Source organism: Pteronotus mesoamericanus, unplaced genomic scaffold (genome assembly GCF_021234165.1).
Source record: "Pteronotus mesoamericanus isolate MK-2021 breed Mesoamerican mustached bat unplaced genomic scaffold, CSHL_Meso_final scaffold_582, whole genome shotgun sequence".
In the NCBI taxonomy this organism is placed as follows: domain Eukaryota; kingdom Metazoa; phylum Chordata; class Mammalia; order Chiroptera; family Mormoopidae; genus Pteronotus; species Pteronotus mesoamericanus.
In genome coordinates, this window is record NW_026555323.1 from 990276 (window position 1) to 1014209 (window position 23934).

The 23934-nt window shown below is 47.8% G+C and overlaps 1 protein-coding gene across 2 annotated transcripts in view; it reads left to right on the forward strand.

Annotated features, from left to right (window-relative positions):
- OCA2 (OCA2 melanosomal transmembrane protein) overlaps positions 1-23934 on the forward strand; it is a 139012-nt gene that overhangs the window by 96860 nt on the left and 18218 nt on the right. For both annotated transcript variants that reach the window (XM_054561981.1, XM_054561982.1), the window contains one exon: positions 167-260. In XM_054561981.1, the coding sequence (XP_054417956.1) occupies positions 167-260 (94 nt within the window). The remainder of the gene's footprint in view (positions 1-166; positions 261-23934) is intronic.

Consider the following 23934-nt stretch of genomic DNA (forward strand, 5'->3'; position numbering starts at 1 on the left):
TTTTTCCCTCCGATATTTGCAAAGCAGTCGCTCTGATCGCGCCTGAGAAATAGTCATCCAGTCAAAAGCCTGTGCGGTGATCCGAATTATCAGAGAACAAAAGGGGACAGAGGCCTCCCGCCACGGCAAACCAGGGCTTGATTCTGTTCTTAAATGTTGGTTTCAGGGAACGGGACTCTGATGGGAGCGTCGGCCAATGTCGTCTGTGCGGGGATCGCGGAGCAGCATGGCTATGGCTTCTCGTTCCTGGAGTTTTTCAGGTACTTTCAAAACTTTCTTTTTTTTTCACCTGAGGAGATACTTAATGATTTTAGAGATGGAGGAAGGGGGCGGGGAAGGGGGCGGGGAAACATTGATGTGAGAAACACGGATTGGTTGCCTCTTGTGACCCGCCCCCCGCAACCGGGGACTGAACCCGCAACCCAGCACAGACGGAACCACAGCCTCTTGGGGCACAGGATGACTCTCCAACCAGCTGAGCCTCTTGGCTGGGCTCAAGCCTTATTTTAAATTTGTTTCTATTTTAAAACTCTCTAAGCTTACTAAATTAAAAAAAAAAAAAAAAAAAAAAAAGCCCTGGCTAGTGTGGCTCAGTGGATTGAGCACCGGCCTGCGAACCGACGGGCCGCAGGTTCGATTCCCAGTCAGGGCACAGGCCTGGGTTGTGGGCCAGGTCCCCAGTAGGGGGCACGTGAGAGGCAACCACACATCAATGTTTCTCTCCCTCCCTTCTCCTCTCTAAAAATAAATAAATAAAATCTTTTTTAAAAAAAGAACAGTGTATCTCTTAAGTGCTAAGATAGGCATGTTTGCAGCAATTACAGAGTCTTCGGTGGAGCTGAGGTTAGCTCAGAGAAAAACACATTAAAAATTTATTGCTGGGATTAGCTCCGTAACAGAGGATGACTCAGGCATCTGATTAGCTCAGGGTGAGTCTGAAGGGTCGGGCGTGCTGGGTTATTTCATAGTGCTGTTTTCTGGAAAATTCCAACGGCGACTTGTGCTTTGATTGTCTGTGACAAGGGTGATTCATGAGAGTCTGGTGTCCCCCTCCTGGATGGCCCAGCGCAAAGGCCCGCACGGGGGACGGCCCGGGGTCTGTCTGGGCACCTATCTGTCCCCTAAAGATTTGTAGCAGCAGCTCCGGCTGAGGAGAACGGCATGCAGCCCCCGGGGGCGCTCTGCAGGGCTCTGCTGGCTGGTGCCGGGTTTGGGGACAGGACCCTGGCTGCCTTGGCGAGGACCGACTTCTGTCTCTGCCTGTCCCAGAACCCTGAGTTCTGCAGGCTTACCGTACCGGCCAAGTCTGATTGTGAGCGACGAGTGGTATTTTGCTGGGACATTGGTTTGAATGACACTCTCGGGAGACTTGGGTGTGGGAGGGGGCACCGAGCCAGGGAGCAAGCCGCGGGGACAGTGACCATGCCTCCCCCAGTGACTTGGGGCTCATTGTTGGTCTGATGTTGAGGGACAGGGTCCAGAGCTTAAGACTTGGCCAACGTCTTCCCGTTTGGACTCTGGGCCTCTGCTAGTATGGAAGCAACGACGCTGTCACTAAACAAGAATTCTCTCGGGAGCACAGTGTTCTTACAGCAAACGTCCCAGCAGCAGGGCGACCCACCTTGTTGCCATCGTCTTGTCCCTGTCCCCCGCTCAGCAAGGGTGTGGCTTCAGGGCACCGCCAAGAAGGGGGCTCAGACACCGGCGCCACTGGAGGTATCGACTTCGGCCTCCCCCGTTGGCCAGGTCTCCACTTTCAACCCAGCTGGGGGGCTGTCATCCCAGTGACTCTGGTGTTGTCTACGACACAGCGGTCCCCCGGCTGCTGGCAGCCACGGACTGGGCTCCAGACACAGGACCCTCGTGGCCCTCGAGCAGCAGTGGCTGGTCTCTGTGAATAAGCACCAGGACGTCTGCTTGGTGGGAAAGGCCGGTGTCCTGGACATGCGCAGAGTGAAGGGTGCGAGCCCAGCGGGTGGTGCGCAGGCGCCGTGAACTTCTCGGGCGGACCTGGCATTTCTGTGCCGCACGCGAGGCTGTGTGACCAGTGACGGTGTCAGAGCTGGGCCGGCTCGGTGACTTGGCGGCCTCACAAAGCTTGGGGCCACACCACTGGGGGGCTTCTTCAGCAGCTCCTCACGAGGCCTGAGGAATCACGTAGCCCTTCTTCTTCTTTAAGATTTTATTTATTTTTAGAGAGAGAGAAAGGGAGGGAAAAAGAGAGGGAGAGAAACTTCGATTGGTTGCTTCTCAATCGTGCCTCCAACTGGGGGCCTGGCCCAGAACCCGGCATGTGCCCTGACTGGGAATCGAACCAGCGACCCTTCGGTTTGCGGGACAACGCCCCACCCACTGAGCCACACCAGCCAGGTGAATCAATCACATAGCTCTTCTCCAATGGAGAGGAAGTACCTCCGTAATTCGTGGTCAAGCGCCATGTTTAATTTCTGCCTGGGTCCCTTTCTGCTTCCAGCTGTGGCCATTCTTCTCACTGGGTCCCTGTTGCTCAGAAATCAGAGCAGCACTCCCACCAAATGGCCACTGAACGGCTGCGGGGCCCTTATTGCACAGGCTCTTACTTAGTACATTATCATTATAATGTACTAAATTGTCTTTTACCGCCCATAAAAATGTCTTCCCGTAAAAGGTGGCTTCCAGTAATACGCAGTGCAAAATATTGACTTCCTACTTTCTTTTTAAAAATGACCACCATTTTTTCTGACTTTATAAGTATGTATGCAACGGAAAATATGTAAAAGATAAAATATAAACGTAACTCGCAACTTTTCTCCCCAGAAATGACCACGGACCATAATGTGGCCCGTTTCTTATATTTTCCCTCCCGATCAGATGATAGAAATATATTTGTTAACAGATATTTTGAAAAAGATTTTATTTAGTTAGTTTTTAGAGGGAAGGAGAAAGAGAGGGAGAGAAACATCGATGTGAGAGAGAAACTTCAATTGGTTGCCCCTCATATGCACCCCAGCTGGGGACTGAACCCATAACTCAGGCATGTGCCCTGACTGGGAATAGAACCTGCGACCCTTAAGTTTGCGGGACAACACCCAACTCACTGAGACACACCAGTCAGGGCTGTTAACAAAAATTTTTAATCACTCTGTAGCCTGCCTTTTATTTTTCCTAATATTTGTGAGCATTTTACCAGTCCGTTAGTTGTTTGTCCAAGGTAAAATATTTTTATAACTCTGACATGTGGAAATAGCGCTATTTTAGCTTTGTGGAGCATTTCGGTTGCTTCCTATTCACTGTTATCATAATCAGTGTTGTGCTGAATATCTGTACAGGTAAAACTTTGTTTCACTCTTTTTAAAATTTTTTAAATTTTTCAATTACAGTTGATACTCAGTATTTATTCTATATTCGTTTCAGATGTACAGCGAAGTGGTTAGAGAGTCATGTACTTTACTGAGTGGTTGTTCCACTGGACAACTGTAGGTAAATTTTCAGAATTTAATCTGAAAAACATAGTTTAACATAGAATTCCTGGCTGTAGGAATGATGTCATAAGAACCCCAATATGGCCCTGGCTGGTGCAGCTCAGTGGACTGAGTGCCGTCCTGCAAACTGAAGGGTCGATGGTTTGATTCCCAGTCAGGACCCATGCCTGGGCTGCAGGCCAAGTCCCCTGTAGGGGGCGCGCGAGAGACAACCAAGCAATGTATCTCTCTCACATCAATGTTTCTCTCTCTCTGTTTCTCCCTCTTTTCCCTTTTCTAAAACTAAATAAATAAAATATTAAAAAAAACCCCACCGATACAGATCAAGTATCCAGACACGTTCCTACCCTCGTGTCCCTGAACCTCACTGACACTTCTGACATTGTCTCCACCCGTGCCCCACCTGGGCACTAACAAGACTCGTGTTTTGCTCAGTTAATTCCACTGAGATTGAACCCTTTTCTATAAGTACTGGAGATTTGCATTTCTTATTTTGTACACTTTCTATTCATATCCCTTGTCTATGTCTTTCTATTGAGGGATCTGAACTTTTCCTATTTTGGGAAACTCTCTTTACATGTAAAGGAATCAGTTCTGATACATATGCTGCAACTATGTCTTTATTTTTGTAGTTTAAATTTGGCAAAGGCCTCTCAGATATTGTACAAAGCTATGAAACCTCACAAATGCCCCAGGTAAACTTCACCTTGATTCTTTTCTAGCTTTTTTTTTTTCTTCTGGTTTTCACTTAAAAATTTTAAATTAAACTTCTTTCAAGATAATTGGAGGTTCACATAAGATTAATAGATAAGATAGACCCAGATAGATCTCATGTATCCTTTCTCCAGATACTCCCAATAGTAATTCTAGAAAAATCTGTGGCACCCTATCACCACCAGGATATGGCATTGGCGACCCAGGCCCCCTGGGGTCCCTCCTGCCACCCATTTTTTGCCACACAACCCCCCTCGCACTCCGCTCCCCCGTCACCCCCTCGGCCACCAATCCTCGTGCATTTAAATTCCATCGGTACAAAAGTGTCGTGTAGACGGAATCGCACAATACGTGACCTTTGGGGATCGGCTTTCGGCGCTCACCAGCGTTGCCTACCCATCCATCAGGTCGTTTCCGGTGTGTTCCGCAGTCGGCGCCCCGTGCCCCACGGTCGCGGATGCGCCGTGTTCCTGCAGTGATTCCCCCACTAACGGATGTCGGTGCTGTTGTGATATTGTGAATAGAGTTGCTATGATATTCACGTACAGGTTTTGAATGTCGGTTTCAGTTCTCCTAGGGGTGAAATTACTGAGTCCTACGGTAGTGTGCAGTTTTTACATGTTTTAAATCCTTACCTACTGAGAGAGAGAGAGAGAGAGAGAGAGAGAGAGAGAGAGAGAGAGAGAGAGAGAGAAACCTCACAGTGAGAGAGAAACATGGATTGGTTGCCCCCTGTGTTTGCCCGGACCAGGGAGCAGACCCACAACCCACGCCCACGCCCTGACTGGGAATTGAACCCGCAACTTTTTGGTGCACGGAACGACACTCCAACCAGCTGAGCCACCTGGCCAGGGCTGTATAGTTAGTTTTTAAAGGGTTGTCAAATCAAATTCTTTTCCAGGGTGGCGGGACCATTTCACGCCCCCACAAGCAGTGTGTGAGAGATCCAACTTTTCCACCTCTTTCCAACCCGCAGGCTGGTCATGAGTTTTATTCAGCTGCATAGTGACGCCTCAATGTGAATTTCCCAAATGGCTAATGATGTTGAGCACCTTTTCTTATCCTGTCTGCCATCGTATGTCCTTTCAGGGAAGTGACTGTGCACGCCTTTTAGGTGCATGTCTTACTGTAGGGTCTGGTTTTATGAATCAAAATAATTTTTTTTCTTTTAATAGGTGAGTTTAACCCATTTACATTCATCACTATGACATACACGTGTCATATGATTTAACCATTTTGCTACATGTTACTTTTACTTGCTGTGTTTCTTTATATTATGTTTTTGCTTATTTTCTAAAATTTCTCTTTGTAATGGGGAAATGTTATATTTTTGTTCTAGTGACTCCTTTTTTTTTCTCTTATCAAATCACTTTTGTCCTCTGTTTTCTTATTTAATCTTGAATATCTGGTTTGTCTCTCTCTTTTTTAAAAACCCTCACTGGGAGATATATTTATTGATTTTAGAAAGAGAGGAGGCAGGGAGAGAGAGAGAGAGAGAGAGAGACCGATCAGTTGCCTCCCATAGTGTCCTGACTGGGAATTGAACCCTCAACCCTTCAGTGTATAGGACCACGCTCCAGCCAACTGGTTTGTCTCTCTTTAAGGGTACGCTTGGACTTCTTTTGCTTCCGTTACAATTGACAAGTGTATTGCGTTTCCCCTTTTCCTTCTAATTTCTTCCTCTGTTTACTAATTGAATTATTTCGACTTTCAAAGCATATAACATTTATATATCATTCTGCCCGCCACGGCCTTTGTGACCTCCCAGTTGGGACCAGCTGTGTACAGGGAGGTAACCGCTCACCAATTCTGGGGGACACTGGCCCAGGCTCCTATAGGCCGGGAATGGAAACCTTCTCCCAGTGCGGGATTCTGCGGGTTCAGTGCGTGTAGCTCCGTCCAGACTGGCCTTCTCTTCCGCCGCCACGGCCCGCACCCCTGGTCCGGGCGAGGGGCGTGGAATCGGGAAGCAGAAAATCTTGTCACATCCCTAAGCGTCACAATCGCAGAAGGCGTGTCTGTTACGTAGGCCGCGGCGGTGCGTAGTGACGGTGGAGTAGAACCGGGTCGTCGTGCCTTCCGGGCTGGAGCGTTGTGGGTGGGGGAGGGGCCGAGCCGCTCCGGGAGCGAGTGGGGCGCACGCTGAGGTCTAGGGTGCGCTGGGGGCCCCTCAGGCAGCCCGGCCTGCTGCAAGGAGACCCCCACAGAGGCCAGGGCGTCTCCGTGAAGTGCCTGGGTGACCGCTGCCGTTCTCCGCCCGAGCTCCGCGGGCGTCCGGGGCTGTGTCCCGGCTCTGTCACTCAGCCTCCACGCTCCGCGGGCACGGCTGGGGCTCCCGGGCACCCGTCTGTCTCTCTGTCCACTCTCAGTCCTGGTCCCTGCCCCGCCCTGCTGCTCAGCCTCCAAGAGCCCTGCCCCATGGTGGCTCTGGTGGCCCCTCCGTGGCTTGGGCACGCAGGTCCCTGCCGCCTGTCCCGCACAGAGTGGAGTCAGCCCTGCAGGAGGGAAACGACGGTGACGCGCGCGCCGGGCCCCAGCAGGTGCCGGAGGAGCGAGGTGCCCGTGGCCGCCGTGGGGCGGCCTCCAGGGGCCCGCCCGGGCGGCGGGGGCGCCACCTTCCGTCGGGCGTCGAGTCCCCAGCAGTGGCTTGTGCGTTAGAACCATCTGCAGTCGGTTTTCAGTTTGGTTCGGTGCGTGACTGTGTAATGATTGCGGGTTCATCAAGTCTTAAGGAAAACTTTAAAATTCCTAATTGGTCTCCCACAGGACGCGCAGGGGCGTAGAGTCCTGGCCGGGGGGCTCAGTAGGTTGGAGCGTCGTCTTGTCTCCAAAAGGTGGCCGGTTTGATCCCTGGTTGGGGCTCATACGGGAGGCAACCGATCGATGTTTCTGTATCACATTAATGTTTCTCTCTCTCTCTCTCTACCTCTTTCTAAAATCAATAAACATATCCTCGGGTGAGGATTTTTAGAAAATTATTTAAAAGATGAAAGTCCTACCTCGGCCGGCCTCTGGGAACCTGGGTTTCGGGAGAGCCCCCTGCCCCCTGTTCCCTAAGAGACAGAAGGCCTCGCTGTGCGCAACTGTTTGCACAATGTGGCCTCGGCCGAGATCCCTTTCCCTCCGGGGTCCGGAGCTAGGTCCCTCCCAGGCAGCCGGCGCCTCCCACGTGCCATCACGGCGCATGCGTCCCGTGGGGCTGCACTGGGACAGGCTGGTGTCCGGTGTCTCTCCCAGACCTCGCGCGGCGCCCTGTCCCTTTGCTGAGTTTGCCCCTATTCCTCTCACTGAGGAAATCGCGGTTCTGAGCGAGACTGTCTGCAGGGTCCTGTGAATTCTAGTTCGTCATTGAACCTGGGGTGGCCTTGGGGACCCCTGACACATAAATGCTTGAGACAGTTTGAGTCTCAAATATTTGTGTTAGTAATATTTTCAGAGATGCAGAGATGGTTATCTCCAATGGGTATTTTCTTTTTTATTGTGGAAAAATATATAATAACATAGAATTTATCATTTTTTAAAAAGATTTTATTCATTTATTTTTAGAGAGGGAAAGGGAGGGAGAAAGAGAAAAATATCGAAATGTGGTTGCCTCTCACACGCCCCCTGCTGGGGACCTGGCCCGAAACCCAGGCATGTGCTGTGACTGGGAATTGAACTGGGACCCTTTGGTGCGCAAGTTGGTGCTCAATCCACTGAGCCACACCAGCCAGGGCAGAATTTATCATTTTAACTTTTTTTAAAAAATACTCACTGGAGCATAAGCCTATTGATTTCAGAAAGAGAGAGAAACATTGATCAGTTGCCTCCTGTAAGAGCCCCAACGGGGAACTAGGGACCAAACCCCACAGCCTAGGTTAGTGCCCCGACTGGGGATCGAACCCGCGACCCTTTGATGCGCGGGACGATTCTCCAGCCAACCGGGCCACCCGGCCAGGGCCTTCACCATTTTTAAATGCACTGTTCAGTGGCATTAAGTGCATTCAGAGTGTTGTGCCACCATCACCACCATCGTCGTTAGAAGCCTTTTCATCATCTTACATGGAAGCTCTGTCCCCATTAAATAGTAACTCCCCTTTCTCACGGATCCTGTGCATCTGGCAGCCACCATCCTACCTGCTGTCTCTGCGGATCTGACGTCTCTAGGCCGCTCACGTGAGTGGCATTGCCCAGGAGTCGTCCTTCGTGTCTTCCTTATTTCGCTCACGCTTCGCCCATGTTGTAGCATGTGTCGAAATTACCACCTGTTCCCAGGCAGAGCAATACTCCAGTGTACGGATAGACGCCCTTTGGCCCATCCATTCATCCATCGGTGGCCTTGGGCTGTTTCCTGCCTTTTGGCTGCTGTGAATAATACCAGTGTGAACACGGGTGTGTCAATAACTGATCGAATCCCTGCTGTCCCTTCATTTAGGTTTGTACCCAAAAGTAGAATGGCTGTATTATATAACTGTATATGTTTAATTTTTGAGGAATTGCCATACCATTTTCCACGGTGACCACACCATTTTACATTCTTCAGGATCTCCACATCCTCACCAACATTTGTTATTTTCTGTGTTGTTGATAATAGCATCCTAAGGGTTATGAAGTGGTATCTCATTGTGGTGATTTTTTTTTTAAATCCTCATCTGAGGATATGTTCACTGATTTTAGAGAGAGAGGAAGAGAGGGAGAGAGAGAGATATCAATTGTTTGACTCCTGTATGTGCCCTGATTGGAAATCGAACTCACAACCTAGGTATGTGCCCTGACCAGGGATCAAACACACAAACCCACAATCTTTTTGGTGCACAGGATGATGCTCTAACCAACTGAGCCACCTGGCCAGGGCTCTAGCTGGTATTTTTAATGAGATTTGGTTGTACAGGCAATTATAAAGGAGAAATTATTTGAATCATTAAATCTGACACCTTTGCTTGGAACATTAAAGTATTTCAAGTAGAAATGATTTGAATTCAGAAAGAGAGAGTTGGCTAGATCATCGATAGTCCATTGTTCCAATTTTTAGACCAAGAATTGCCAGCTAGAAAAGTACTGATCTTTTGCCCTGATTTTTTATATTGAACTTTTATTTAATAAGAAAAACTTAGGTTTTGACAATTCAATTTCACATAAATGCATGTTTTTCTACTTTAATGATTTCCTCCCTTCACATCAGCATGCCTTCATTTGCTGCCATAAACTGATAATTTTCTCTTACTTTATGCATCACAATACTCAACACACTTTAAAGATTAAAAAAAATAAAACCACCATATAAAAGGGTTTCAAGAAGTTCTTTGATACCAGAACAGCCAGGTTACCCTTCGAGCTTGTGGAGTTGAAGAAATAGCCTAGATTCTTATTTATAGTCTAAAGCTATCGATGAACTTCATTACTCTCTCTAATTCAAGTGTAGGCACTTTGAGCTTCTTATTTTTCAGAGAGAGAGAGACAGACAGACAGACAGACAAACATAGATTCGTTGTTCCACTTATTGATGCATCCATTGGTTGACTCTTGTATGTGCCCTGACTGGGAATCGAACCCGCAACCTTGGTTTATTGGGAGGACGCTTTAACCAACTGAGCTACGTGGCCAGGGCCAAAATACTTCTCAAATGAGCATCTTGATTAGGAAATAAGTCAGCATTACATTTTATTTTTATTGTTGTAGCTATGGAACTAATTAACTAAAAGTTTCAATATAACTAGCAGTACTATCAATTAATATAGAATCTAGAAATGATTTTTTTCTGGTGTGTGTGGACAAAGTGCTAATTTTGTAATTGAATAAAAGTGTTTTTTGGCTCTCAATACCACTTATTAGTCACTTAAAAAATTAACTGGGTTTATGGTAGAGATATGATCCAGCAGATGCTAAGGTAACTAATGAAAAAGTGAAAAAATTAAAATAGAAGTGTTTTCTCATCTTGGACTATGTGGTTATATTTGCCTGTGTCGATGGGTTGTTTTAACAGTAGGTGAACATGGCCTTAAATAAATTTTTATCTATGATACATTTATTATTTTGGGGCAAAGTAAATCTGTCATTACAATAGTAAATAAAATAATCACTATTATCAGTATATGGTTTATCAAGTAAGTCCACTACCTACTTTTTTCCTTCCTTTCTTCCTCTGTCCTTTTTTGTTAGCACATAAGTAAAACAATGCTTGAGGACAAATGCCAGCAGATTACTAGAACTATACCAAAGCTCCAATAATTAAAACAGCGTGGTATTTGTACAAAGACAGAAAAACCAATGGAAAAGAATAGAGAACCCAGAAATGGACCTAAATTGATACAGTTTTCTGATTCATGACTAAAGTTACATTGTAGTTTGGGAATAAAATAATGTTATTTTCCGTAGATGGTGCTCTGTCCATTTGCGTCTATATGAAAAGGAAACATACCTGGACCCCCACCTCACACCACACACACACACACACACACGCACGCACACACACGCACATACCTTTCTATATGGATTGCAGATCTAAATGTCAAAGGTAAAATGTATGTATTTTGCCATGTATAATGTGCACCTATGTTTTTGGCCCAAACTTTCAGGGAAAAAAATCTTTTGTTTTAATTTTTTAATTCAAGTATTTATTTATTTATATTTGGAAATGAAACCAATTATTGTATTCCAGGGTATTATTTTGCATACGGATAGCATCATTGCTCTCTACAGTTACACTTTTAACACAAATATAAATAAAAGAATTAAAGACATTTGTATAGATACGGAATTAGTACTACCCATGTAAAATGTGCATCCTTATTTCTCCCTCAAAAATTTAGGCAAAATGTGTGCATTATACATGGCAAATACATGACAAATCTTCTAAAGGAAAACATTCAAAAAGCTATTTGTGAACTTGCAATAGGAAAAAATTTAATAAGACCCCAAAAACACCAAACATAAAAGAAAATAGGATAAATCAGACTATACTGAGGACCTTTTGGTCATCAAAAGTTACCATTAAGAGAGGGAAATGGCAAATTAAAAAGTGGGAGAAAACATTTACAAGACATATACTCAACAAGGATCCATATTAATATATAAAGAGCTCCCAGAAATCAATAAGAAAACTCCCCACATAACCCAGTAGAAAAATGAGCAAAACATTTGACATGTCACTGGAAGGGGATATCTAGGAACCAATAATCACATAAAAATAATTTATTAGTCATCAGAGAAATTAAAATAAAAGCCACGATGCTATATCATTACACACCTCTCTGAATAACTAAGTTGAAAGCAACATAAAATGGCAACTGGAACTCATGTACACTCACTGCTGAGTTGTTACCATTACTTTGGTTTTTTTTTTAATTAAATTTTTTTTATTTATTTATAGACAGAGGGGAGGAGAGGGAGAGAAACGTCAATGTGTGCTTGCCTCTTGCGCACCCCCTACTGGGGACCTGGCCCACAATGTGCCCTGACTGGGAATCGAACCAGTGACCCTTTGATTCGCAGGCCAGCGCTCAAGCCACCGAGCCACACCAGCCAGTGTGTTACCATCCCTTTGGAAGCAGCTTACTAGTTCCAAAGGAATGGTACTAGCATAAGTTACTTAAAACAGCGGATATTTGCATTGCCCTGTGAACTCTCACTTCCACTCCTAGGTATATCCCCAATGGAAATGCAACTCTATTTTTATTTCCAAATGCGCTAGAATGTTAACAGTGACAGACGGAACGTGTAACAAAATGAAAGAATCTCAGAAACATAATGTCAGTGAAAGAAGTCAGACACAGAAGAGCATATAACATGTGATTTTGGTTGCATAAAATATATAGAAAACATGAGTTTGTGCTGTGGTCAAGGCAATGATTCCTTCTGGGGAGCGAGATGACGAGAAGGAATTACAGGAGACTTGGGTGCTGGTTATGTTATATGTTACGACGGTGCACGCTCGGTTTGTCATCCACAGCGGGCCATGTGTGCTATGTACACTGGTTTTTGTATTTATACTCTGTCCAGGGATCAGCTGCCAATGGGCTGCTCACCTGTTTTTGTAACTAAAGTTCTATTGGAACACTCTACAGCAGAGAGTTAAGTTGCCAGATCCATGGTACTTCAAAATAAGCAAACAGGTTTTATTAAAACACAGACAAGGAGAGACCAAACCGCAGATGGTGTGCATGTGTGTGTGGTAAATGAGCGCATGCTGGGCATGCACATATGTGTGGGCCTGTGCGATGCGCATGCGTCTATGTGTGTGGTGTGCCTGAGTGTATATAGGCACTTGTGGATCTATACCTATGAACTTATATATGTGCATTTGTGAGTGTGCTTGTATGAGTATTGTGCGTGTGTGTGCACGTGTGAGTGACCACATGCATGCACAGGAGCCTGTGCGCATCTCTGTACATGTGTGTGCACATGCTTGTGTATGTGACCAAATGTGCGCACACATGGATGTGTGAGTCTGCAGGTACATGTACAAACTATATTGTGATTTGGTGCACACACGTATACCTGTGTGTGACTGCATGCATATGTGTTCCCATATGTATGCGTCTGTATGCTTGCCTGCACACACGATCATGTACACACCTGTGTATTTGCATGCACACACAATCATGCACACACCTGTGTGCACACACGATCATGTATGCACCTGTATGTTTGCACGCACGTGCGATCATTGGTGCACATGCATGTTCACATGCACACACGACCGTGCATACATGCATGTCCATGCGTGCCTACTTGTGTTTACATAAGAGAGAGAGGCTCCAACTGCAGATTGTCAGTTAAATTTCTCTCGCCTGTGTGACTGTCAGAATTAATGTTTCAGGGGAAGAAGCAGCAGTACTGGAAAATGAACTAATTCATCTTGCTCACCTTGGCTAAATAAATCTCTATCTCAAGAACGTGCATAAATCCTAAACAACTAAATGCAAACCCGTGCTTTCCCCCTGTTGCTCTGGGTTTCAGAAGGCATGCATTTGAAAGGAACGTTGCCTTTTACAAACGATAATTTAGGGACTATCAAAGAGCATTTGAGACCTCGTTTTGAGGCATTGTGTTCTTCCTGACAGAGAGAGGGGGTAAGCTTCTCCCTCCAAGCCCAGTATGCATTTCCCCTTCTTTCCGCCTGACCCAGAAGCCCAGGAGAAAACTCATACACACCTTTTATTGCTTATGTTAGAGCATCTTGAAGTATTTTAGTAGCCAGTTAACCCCAAAGGCACGTTGCTACTTAAAGCTGGTGACAGAGAAGAATAACCCAAAGACTGAAAAATTATTCTTCTGTGTATGGTTTACAAATCTAAGCTATTTATGTTATTTTTTCGGTTCATGGGCCATCCTTGAGGTTGCTTTTGAATAAAATTAAAGGGAACTGTGGATTAACTGCAGTCCGCACTTTATTTAGATTTTTAAATTTAGTCCCCAGATCTCTTCTCGGCTATGGCAGTTTCTCAGACACGTCTCATTTCCGATGCCCTTGGCAGCTGATATTTGTGCCTTGGTCCTATGTTTTGTAGGAAAGCATTCAGCTGAGATTTGTCTGATGTTATTCTCACGCCTGGACAGGAACTGTGGAGAAGGACCAGAGCTTTAGAGTGTCATTTCATGACATGCTGCAAAGGGTTCACACTATCAACAGGACTTATTGCTGCTGCGGTGAACTTGGCACCCGGTCTACAATAGTGTTCGTCAGCTTTCTGCACCACGCTGTTGCTCCAAGCTCCACCCACTCACTGTTCTCTGTGGAGACCACTCTTCCGGGGCGGGGTATCTACAGAAGAGTTCTTTCATGGAGATTTGTTTCTCCTTCCCCAGTTATTTACTTAGGCATTTATTTATATCATTATGAGCCCATGGAAATTTGTCTTAGGCTTTGAGTTACAATCCAATATTATTTTACTTATTTTTTTGCTCAGTTTATTCCAGCTTAAGCCACAGGGAGCTCTTTCTGGTGGCTCCCGTGCCCCATTGACATAGTCCAATGTTGCGGATTTTGGTGTGTCTCTCTGAGGTCTTTCTTACCTTCTGGCATTACAATGTGCCCCAGGCTCATCTTGTATGTATTTGCTCCAACCCTAGGATGAGCGACTTCTCCCAGGAGCCCTGGTTCCTGTTATGGGAGAACGGTGTTAGAAACCAAGATCTGGGGTATGGGTGTGCTCATTGATACTGAGGTGTCTTTGCTTGTTGGTGCTCTCACCTGATAGAACATGGAAACATATGTGTGTGCTAACCTGTATCTATATACACAGATCTATACATATTTCTAATGCATATTAATGCATACGCTTGTCTCTGTATTAGGCTATAAAGGATGTCTCCAACTCTAGTCCTTTGTTTTAAAGGATTTTATTTAGAGAGAGGGGAAAGGAGAAAGAGATGGAGAGAAACATTAGCGTGTGGTTGCCTCTCATGTGCCGCCTACTGGGGACCTGGCCTGCAACCTAGGCGTGTACTCTGACTGGGAATCGAACCGGCGACTCTTTGGTTCGCAGGTCGGCGCTCCATCCACTGAGCCACCCCAGCCAGGGCTCCTACTCTTGTCCTTCAATGTAAGGATAATTCCAGCATTTACCCGTTGCTGATCTGAACCCTCCCACTCCATCAGTGAGTAGAACTCCCACCTCCCACCATCCGTTACACAACCGTTCAATTTCAGGCCCATTTATAGCACTATCAGAATTCTTAGCCTGTCTCCCATGGGGACCAACTTCCTCTGCCAGACCTCAGGGCTTTCCCCCCCTTCCCTCGTTCCTTTAGTCCTACCATCTGCACTCCGGTTCTTCGGACCGGCGCTCCCCGGTCGCCCTGCAGGGACATTGTTTCCTACATTCATAAAGCAGGAGATTATTCCGTCCCAGTCTGTATTCCACCCCAGGGGACCCAACCTGCTAAGTGATGTTTTTAAACAGTTGCACACATTACGCGTCGCTCTTTGTGCTGTGAGTGCCAGTGGTTTTTACAAATGCACGATGCCACGTATCCACAAGGACAGTGTTACACAGAAAAGCTTCTGCAATTTGAAAAAATCCCTGTGCTTCTCCTGTTTAACTTCTACTTTCTTCCTCCCACAGCCCCAGGCTATGACTGTCTTTTTATTGTCTTTACAGTTTTGGTTTTTTAGAATGGAAACGTACAGTTTGTAGCCTTTTAAGACAGTCTCCGCCCTGCCCCCTTAACAGTATGTGTTTAAAATGTATGAATGCCCATTCTTGTTTTGATAGCTAATTTGGTAGCTTTTAATCAATGAACAGTATCTTAATTATGCGGATGAACCATGGTTTGTTAAACAATTCACCCACCATAGGGATTTTGTTGGCTTCTGTTATTGGCAATGGTGTATAAATTATGAATAAAGGTGTTATAAACATGCAGGCTTACAGCATTCAGCTCTTTGCGTGGGCAAGAGTTTTCAAATCAGTTGGGTAAATACCTAGAAGCCTGATTGTTGAACTGCATCATGAGACTGTGTTTAGCTTTGTAAAACTTGCCAAACTACCTTCCAAAGTGGATGTCCCGATTTTGCAAGTGTTGATTAAAAAATATGTTAAACCTTAAAATAATGTATATGGTAGGAATCTCAGTTTTTTGCAATTAAGGCATAAAACATACATTGTTTAGACAAAATGTTGAGACTTTAGAATCGAATAATAAAGAGAAGGAGGATCCAATAACTGGCTTATCATTCTTGGCTGTGCATTTTAGGTATGCCAGTAACAGTAGTGTTATAAATGGGACATATTGCTATTTTTTAAGATCCTGACATTAGGGAGAGTAATCAAATCAAAGGATCCTAGTTTCAGCCATTAATTTTTGTGTATGGCCAGGAATACTGATGTTAATAAGATTTTGAAATTTTCCACTAAATATTTAAACTGTTTCAGGACTAGAGAGCCTACATACTAAAAGCCTTTGAAGATATTCTTAATTATATTAGTCAGCTTGGGCTGCCACAAGAAAATACCAGACTGAGTGGCTTAAACAACAGAGATTTATTTCTCCCAGTTCTGGAGGCTGGAAGTCAAGATCAAGGTGGGGGCTGGTTCAGTTCCCGGTGAGGGCTCTCTTCCCGGCCTGCAGACAGCCACCTTCCTCCTGTGTCCTCACAGCGGAACGAGTGCTCCGGTCACTCTCTCTTCCAACGCACCAGCCCTGTCTGATTAGGGCTCCGCCCTTAGGATCTCATCTAATCTTAATTACCTCCTAAAGGCTCTCTCCAAATACAGTCCCATTTGGGGTTAGGACTTCAATGTATGAATTTTGAGGGGACACAATTCATTCAGGAGCATGAATGAACCATAGTATAATTTATGTACTCTCAGCAGATGGGAAACAATGTACTAATAACAGAGAATAGATTTCAATGGTGTTTGTGCCGTACCTTCCAGACAAATGGTTCTCTTTTGAATATTTTAAATATTTATTTATTTTTAGAGTGAGGGAAAGGGAGGGAGAAAAAGAGGGAGAGAAACATCGATACGAGAGAGAAAGATTGATCCATGGCCTCTCATATGCACCCTGACTGGGGACCAAACCTGCAACCCAGGCACGTGCCCTGACTGGGAATCGAACCGGTGACCTTCTGCTTTGCAGGAGGATGCCCAACCCACTGAGCCACATTGGCCAGGGCTCTTTTTCATATTTTTAATTCGTTAAATTTTCACTTGCTTTTACTTGATGTTTTCAGGGGTATTTCTTGCTTTGGTTTATACTTTGTAGATTCCTAAAGGACCTCTTAGGGAGATGTATATTCCCTGAAAACAAATGAATTAAAAATAATAATTCTGGATATCTCACTAGCAACTTAATCTCAAAATCCCTGAGTCCAAGGTTATTGCTTGTGCCTTCTTCAAATCTTTCATCACATCTTAGAGATGGAGGAGGCATTAGGGGACCTTAGAAAGGTCCCCCATTTTCTATGACTCTGCAGATTACACCTCCCTTCTCCTGTATGTCTTCAGTTGGCATCTACATCTCTTTGATAATCTCTGTGTCGGGGTCCCTTCCTTCTGTGTCCGGTCCTACCACTTGGAGTTGGCGCCCGAGTGAATGGCTGGTGGATGGAGGGTCAGGCATCCTCTCGCAGACAGATGTGTTGTGTGCATTCCTTAGACCTGTCACATCATCAATCACATTGTACAGTGGAGGAAGCAGAATGTCTCTCATTTCTTTTTGTGAGGATGCTGCCATAGAGTCTGTCAAAAACTTACTCTAACTGTAAGTTAACAAGTTAGCCTGGGACAGATTCACGGGTGCGGGCAGAAGACACGAGACTCTGGGGTCAGACACAAAGGATGCGGTGCTCATGGCACAGCTGGAGCAGGGGCAGGAGGAGGAGGAGCAGGAGCAGGAGGAGGAGCAGGAGGAAGAGCAGGAGGAGCAGGAGGAGCAGGAGGAGGAGGAGCGGGAGCGGAGGGAGGAGCAGGAGGAGGAGGAGGAGAAGAAGCAGGAGGAGGAGCAGGAGCAGGAGGAAGAGCAGGAGGAGCAGGGGGAGGAGGAGCAGGAGGAGGAAGAGCAGGAGGAGGAGCAGGAGGAGGGAAAGCAGGAGGAGCAGGAGGAGGACCAGGAAGAGGAAGAGCAGGAGGAGAAGGAACAGAAGCAGGAGGAGGAAGAGCAGGAGGAGCAGGAGGAGGAGCCTGCCTGGGGCCTCTGTTCCCACAGGGCGACTCAGAGCATCAGGCACCAGGTGCATGCGCAGCCACCGTGCCAGGAGAGGACCTGAGCTGAGAGAATCCAGTCCACAACGGGGACAGTGAGCATCGCCGCCCTGTGCCCCAGCTGGAGATGCCTCTGTACTTGAAGGCCACTTGCTACACAGCGATCCTTGGAACGGTGGCCCAGACCAAAGCTCCCCCGGCAGTGATCAGCACAGACAGGGGTGGCCTTGTGTGTTTGACCTCTAGTTGACCTGGAGTCCCAGCAGGACAGTCACGGTCAGGGACACAGATGCCATGGGCTGGGGATGGTATGCACCTTGAGAACCCCTTACATCCTCTGTCTCTTTCTCTCAGCAAAAGAGGGTTTATTTTTTTTGTTCCTATTGGAATGAAACACTATCCGGACACTTTGCACAAAGGAAAGCGAGCTGATAGGACTTGGAACGAACAATGATTTCACTAAAATATCAGTGCCATGGGGAAAAAAATTCAGTTTATCATGTAATTGGCTTTAATGAATCTTTTTAAAATAAAGTGTATATTTTGAAAAGTTTTATTCGCTTTTGTATCCAGGCCAAGTGCCACCACCCTATTAGGCGATGTGGCGATCCGTTTAAGTGAGATTAATGAGCGAAGCAAGCACATCTATCCCTTTTACATACACAATCAGTATAATTCTCCTCTTTTTGTTAGTAACTCTACATGACAAAATATTTTCCCTGAAGCATTTTTCTTTTTGGACAGCACTTGCCATTTTAGAATTGAATACTTAAAGATGTATAATGGTCTACGTTTGGTTGGTGAAACACAGCGGGGCATTTTGGTGGGCAAGAGGCCGTGGTAGATTTTGATAAATGAAGACTTTCTTCCGGGAATTTGCCTGCTGCATAATGGAGGGTCTTCACTCCAATGCTTGTTTCCCGGTTGAGTCCTCGACCTCATTATCCATGCAACATTTGATGAAGATGCTCAACTTTCGTGAAAATTATTTGTGGAATTATTTAGAGAATGCTCCAAATTCGACTTGAGGTTATTTGAAGTAAGAATGATGTGATCCTGGACTTGTTGAGTCACCGTCAGACCCTGTGGCTATGAGGTCAGTGGGGGTTTGGCTGATGTTGGTGTCTGTCCCGGGGCTTGGCGTTTGGTGCCCTGTCCTGTTGGGACGCTGAGGTCACCTGGAGGCCAGGTCCTGCCAGCTTCATTTATAGGCCAGGAAACTGAGGCCCACGTGACTTTCCTGACAGGGTCATGATGACAAAGCAATGACATCCTCTTGCTCAGGTGATGTGGGCCTGTCAGGCCCAGACACAGTTGTCCCCTAATCCTGTAGGGAAAGATGAGCTTCCATCACAGTATTTCTAAGACTGAAACAACATTAAGGAATTTTTCTTCTTTATCTATCTAATCCTCACCTGAGGATATATTTATTGATTTTAGAGACAGAGAAAGGGAGAGAGCAAAACACCAATGCAAGAGAGAAACATCAGTCAGTTGCCTCTTGCATGCACGCAGTCTGGGGATCGAACCTGAAACCTACGTATGTGCCCTGAGTGGGGATCGAACCCGCAACCTTTGGGTGCACAGGACGACGCTCCAACCAACTGAGCCGCCCAGCCAGGGCCATTTTTTTCTTAATTAACTTTTAAATTGAAAAAAAAAATCAATAGATCTGAGTTTCCTAAGCTTAAGAGTCGATACATTTTTGAATTAGAATAGTTCTGCTGAAATGGGAAGCCACAGAAGAGGAAGTAAGGGAAAAGCCATTGGTCCCAAAATGAATGAAACTGCCCCAGAACAGTGAGGTTCCGCTTTAGCCACAGTGGGAAGTCGGAAGGAAGGAAGGAAGAACCCGTGGGGGTGGGAGGAGGTTCTGCTGAGGCAGAAAGAGGGCGGAGCAGAGGGAGCTGCGAGGCTGGGGAGCCTGGAGGACGCCCGGTCAGTGGGAGCCGGATGGAGAGATGACAGCATCGGAGAGAAGAGGAGGGACGAGGTCTGGTGGAGACGGGGCATGACCCCGATGTCCCTTGGTGGGTTGGGAATCATACCTCCGGTGGCTGCCTCCCCGGCCGCTTCCCACGGACCCCAGGTCTCGCTGTCGTAGGTGCCCAGGCGCGGTTTCCTAAGACCCACCTTCCCTGACGCCCCGTGACCCTGAAAGCACAGCGCACCCCCTAACTCCAGGCACGCGCCTCCCACCATCTCTCAATCTGCTACCTTTTCCTAAATATTCAGGCCCGAAACCCGAGTCAGAGAAGGCCAACGCTGGGTTGAAACGTACAGACAGTTCTCCGCGCGTGGTTCCCCAGTGTCCACCACGTGGCTGCGGCCCCTGAGTCCCACTTCGTCTTCCTCAGGGGCTGAACTCTGCGTCCCGGTGGTCTCCCTCTCCCCTCCGGCCCCTAGGCCCCTGAGCCGGTCTCTTAGCCCGAAGGGACGACCGTGGCCGGCGGGCGGCGTCTCAGTCTGCCCGGGCCGCTCTAACGCAACACCAGCGCCTGGGCGGCCTGTGAACAGCGCACGTTTGTTTCCCTCGGTTCCGGAGGCCGGAAGCCCGGGATCCGGGAGCCGGCGAGGTTGGCTTCCCCTCCGAGTCTCGGGCTGCTGGTTCTGTGCCTTCATGTTGCGCAAAGAAACCGTGGGGCTCTCTGGGGTCCCTCCCCCGAGGGGACTCAACTCCTCTGTGAAGGCTCCGCCCTCATGACCCAGTGACCTTCCACAGGCCCCGCCTCTACACACCGTCGCATTGCGGCTAAGACTTTGACGTGCGGGTTTTGGGGGGCACCGCCGGTCCTCTCTGAGCTCTCTCTCGCTCCCACCGAAATTCCTGGGTGACAGTCACATCCTTGCTCATCGCCTGGGCCACCGTGAGCCCTGCCACTTCCTCCTGGAAGTGCGGCGAGCCCCCCGGATGGGCCCTCTCGTCCTCTGTTCACGACGCCCGCGCCCGTGTGCACCCCACGTGAAGGGGCGGTGGCATGGCCACGGCGCAAGCGATCGGGCGTGTGTGGCTTCTGTTCCCTTTGCTCGCGTGTCCCCTGCTTTCACGGTGACTAGAGCAGCGTGAAGCCAGGTGCGAAGCAGCTCCCTAAGCGGGTTAACACTGGCTCTGCCGGTTCCTGCCTGCGCTGAGGGAGGCTCTTCGCCCCGCCCCCGCAGCCGGCCCCGCCCCCGCAGCCGCCCCCGCCCCCGCATCCGGCCCCGCCCCTGCAGCCGGCCCCGCCCCTCAGTGGGGGCCGTCCAGGGGCTGCTGTAGAGTGAGCCTCCGAGTTCAGTGTCCAGGCTGTGGATTCATTGCTCGGCCTCGTCCCTCTCTTGAGGAAAATGGACTTTAACAATAATCTCTCCCATAAAAGAAGAAGTTCTCGGGAAAGAAAACCACTCCTGTCATTCTGCTTGCTGAGCAGAGCTTTTCAAGCGGCCCTAGGACTGCTTACAAAGCCTGGGGGTCGGGGCGCAGCGCCAGGCTCTGCCTGCAGAGGGCGGTGTTCGCCGTCCCCGGGGCGGGGCTGGGCGCTCTGAGGCGCAGGGCGGGACTTCAGCAGGAACTCGTGTGCACATCTGTGCACGCGTGTGTGCGTGCCCACCCACATTTCCAGGTGGCGTGAGTGCTGTTGAGGAAAATAAGTCGCCCAGTGCTTAAGAGTGCCTCGTGGGGTCGGAGGCCTCCTTGTGAGAAGACTCCCCAAGGTGCGTGCGCTTGGTTGTGAGAGGTGAGGGCAAGTCAGCAGACACTGGGGAGCAAAGGACCCAGGTGGGAGGCCCCGCAGCATTGGGCAGGGGCAGGGCCTCGGAGATCCTGCCGGAGCTTGGACATTTACAGGGATCCACGGAGAGATGTGGGCAGGGCGCGCTGTCATTGGGTCCTCGTTTATTCATGTCACTCTAGCTGCTCTGTCCATGGGCACAGGGCAGTGGGGACAGTTAGGGCGACTGCAGTTGTCCAGGCCGGAAGGCTGGCGGTTTGCCCTGGGGGCGGCGTGGGCTGGGCGTGACGGGATCCCTGACGTGTCCGGTGTGTGGTGCGACGGATGATTCCACGTCTGGCCCAGGCCATTGAGGATGCGGCGCGATCACAGAGTGACGCGCGAGTGTGAAGCGGGGCTGGGCAGGTACCGCGTCGCATACACCTCTTCAAAGTCGGGGCCATCACTGGAGTGGAAGCATTTTGAACAGTAATTTTTAAAAGTTGATTTTTAGAGAGAGGAAATTGATTTGTTGTTCCACTTATTGAGGCATTCATTGCTTGATTCTTCTATGTGCCCCGACCTGGGATCGAACTCTCAGCCTTGGTGCATTGGGATGATGCCCTAAATTCCTGGCCAGGACTGGAAACGTTTGTGTGTGTTCATGGCAAACACCCTCTCTCTCATGGGACAGCCTTTTTCATACCAAAGAAACACGCCAGAGCGGTGCCCATCCAGGGAAAATCAGTTCTAGTGTCATGATCGGATGGGACCGTCTAACAACGCAGAAGCGAACGCGCAGGCGGGTACAGGGCCAGCGGCGTCTCTGCGGTGGCAGCTTTGTAGAGCTTTGCTGAGCTTTACTGAGTCACCGCCACTGCCGGCAGGAAGATGTCTGGCCTCCCGCCCCCCAGTTCCTCCAAACTCCAAGGGGACCTTTTTTCTTTTTTTTAAAGAAATTTCTATTAACTTTATTGGGGGTAACACTGGTTAATAGAATTATGTAGGTTTCAGGTGCACAATTCTAGAATACATTGTCTTTCTATTGTATTGCGCGTTCACCAGCCCAAGTCATGTCTCCTTCAAGTGCCCATCGGTAGGTGAGTGGATAAAAAAGCTGTGGTGCATGTACGCAGTGGAATACTACTCAGCTGAGAAAAAGAAAGTCTTACCCTTTATGACAACATGGATGGACCTGGAGAACATTACGCTAAGTGAAATAAGCCAGTCAGAGAAAAACAAATACTATATGATTTCACTCGTATGTGGAATCAAAACAACCAACAAAATAGAAACAGACTCGTAGTTACAGAGAACAGACTGACAGACTGATAGCTGTCAGAAGGGAGGGGGTTGAGAGATGGGTGAGAAAGGTGAAGCGGTTGAGGAAAAACAAATAAATAAGCAAGAAACCTCACAGACACAGAGGACAGTGAGGTGATTACCAGGGGACATCTGTCCTGTCCCTTCTCTAACTGGAACTGCAGCTCAGGCCCGGCTCAGCCTCGCAATCCACTCCCTGGACTCCTCATCCTTGTGGGTGGGGAAAAAACAACTTTTTTCTCTTGTGCACTCTTTCCACATCTATGCCTTCATGCTCTTTTGGGCTTCTAAAGTCTGGAAACTTTAGATGAAGCACAATAGAAACAGCCATCTTTTGTTCTCTCTAAAAAATTGAAGTCGTGGCTCAGTGGATTGAGCACTGGCCTGTGAACCAAAGGGTTGCCGGTTCGATTCCCAGTCAGGGCACATGCCTGGGTTGTGGGCTGGGTCCCCAGTAGAGGGCGCACAAGAGGCAACCACACATTGATGTTTCTCTCCCCCTTTCTCCCTCCCTTCTGTTCTGTCTAAAGGTAAATAAATAAAATATAAAAAAAGTCTAGCTCTTTTCAGCGGGTGATATAGAACTTGTTTTGGAGACAAAAGCTCGAAACGAAGTCCCTGCTCTCAGGTCACACTTTGTCTTCCCGCCCCCGGGGAGGGCCTGCGGGAGGCTGGGGTGCAGAGCCGGTGGTACCGGAGCCATTAGTTAGAATCTGGCCTCCGTTTCAGCCTGGCACTGAGCAGAACTCAGCATCTTCTACAAGAGCATCTTAAACAACTGGGTGCAGGAGCTGTGTCCTCTCGGTTCTCTGTGACTTCGAGCCACAAGCCTTTGGTGACCCTTTAAATTGGGCCGCCCAAGGTGTGCCTGGCTGCTGCTCTCTTTGCTGGGTCATCTGTCTGTCATGAGCATATTATTTGTGATACAGTCTTTCCTATAAGTCAGCCAGGCAACCTCTCAGCTAGCTGCCTGCGGAGCAGCCTGGCACCAAGAACTAAACAAGAGTCACACATGGTAACTAGCCTAGTCCCTCAGCTTTTATTGAGCGCAGGTTCACACCCAGTAGAACATCAACCTACATTAATATACTACTCACAGTCTAACAATCTAAGAGGAATATA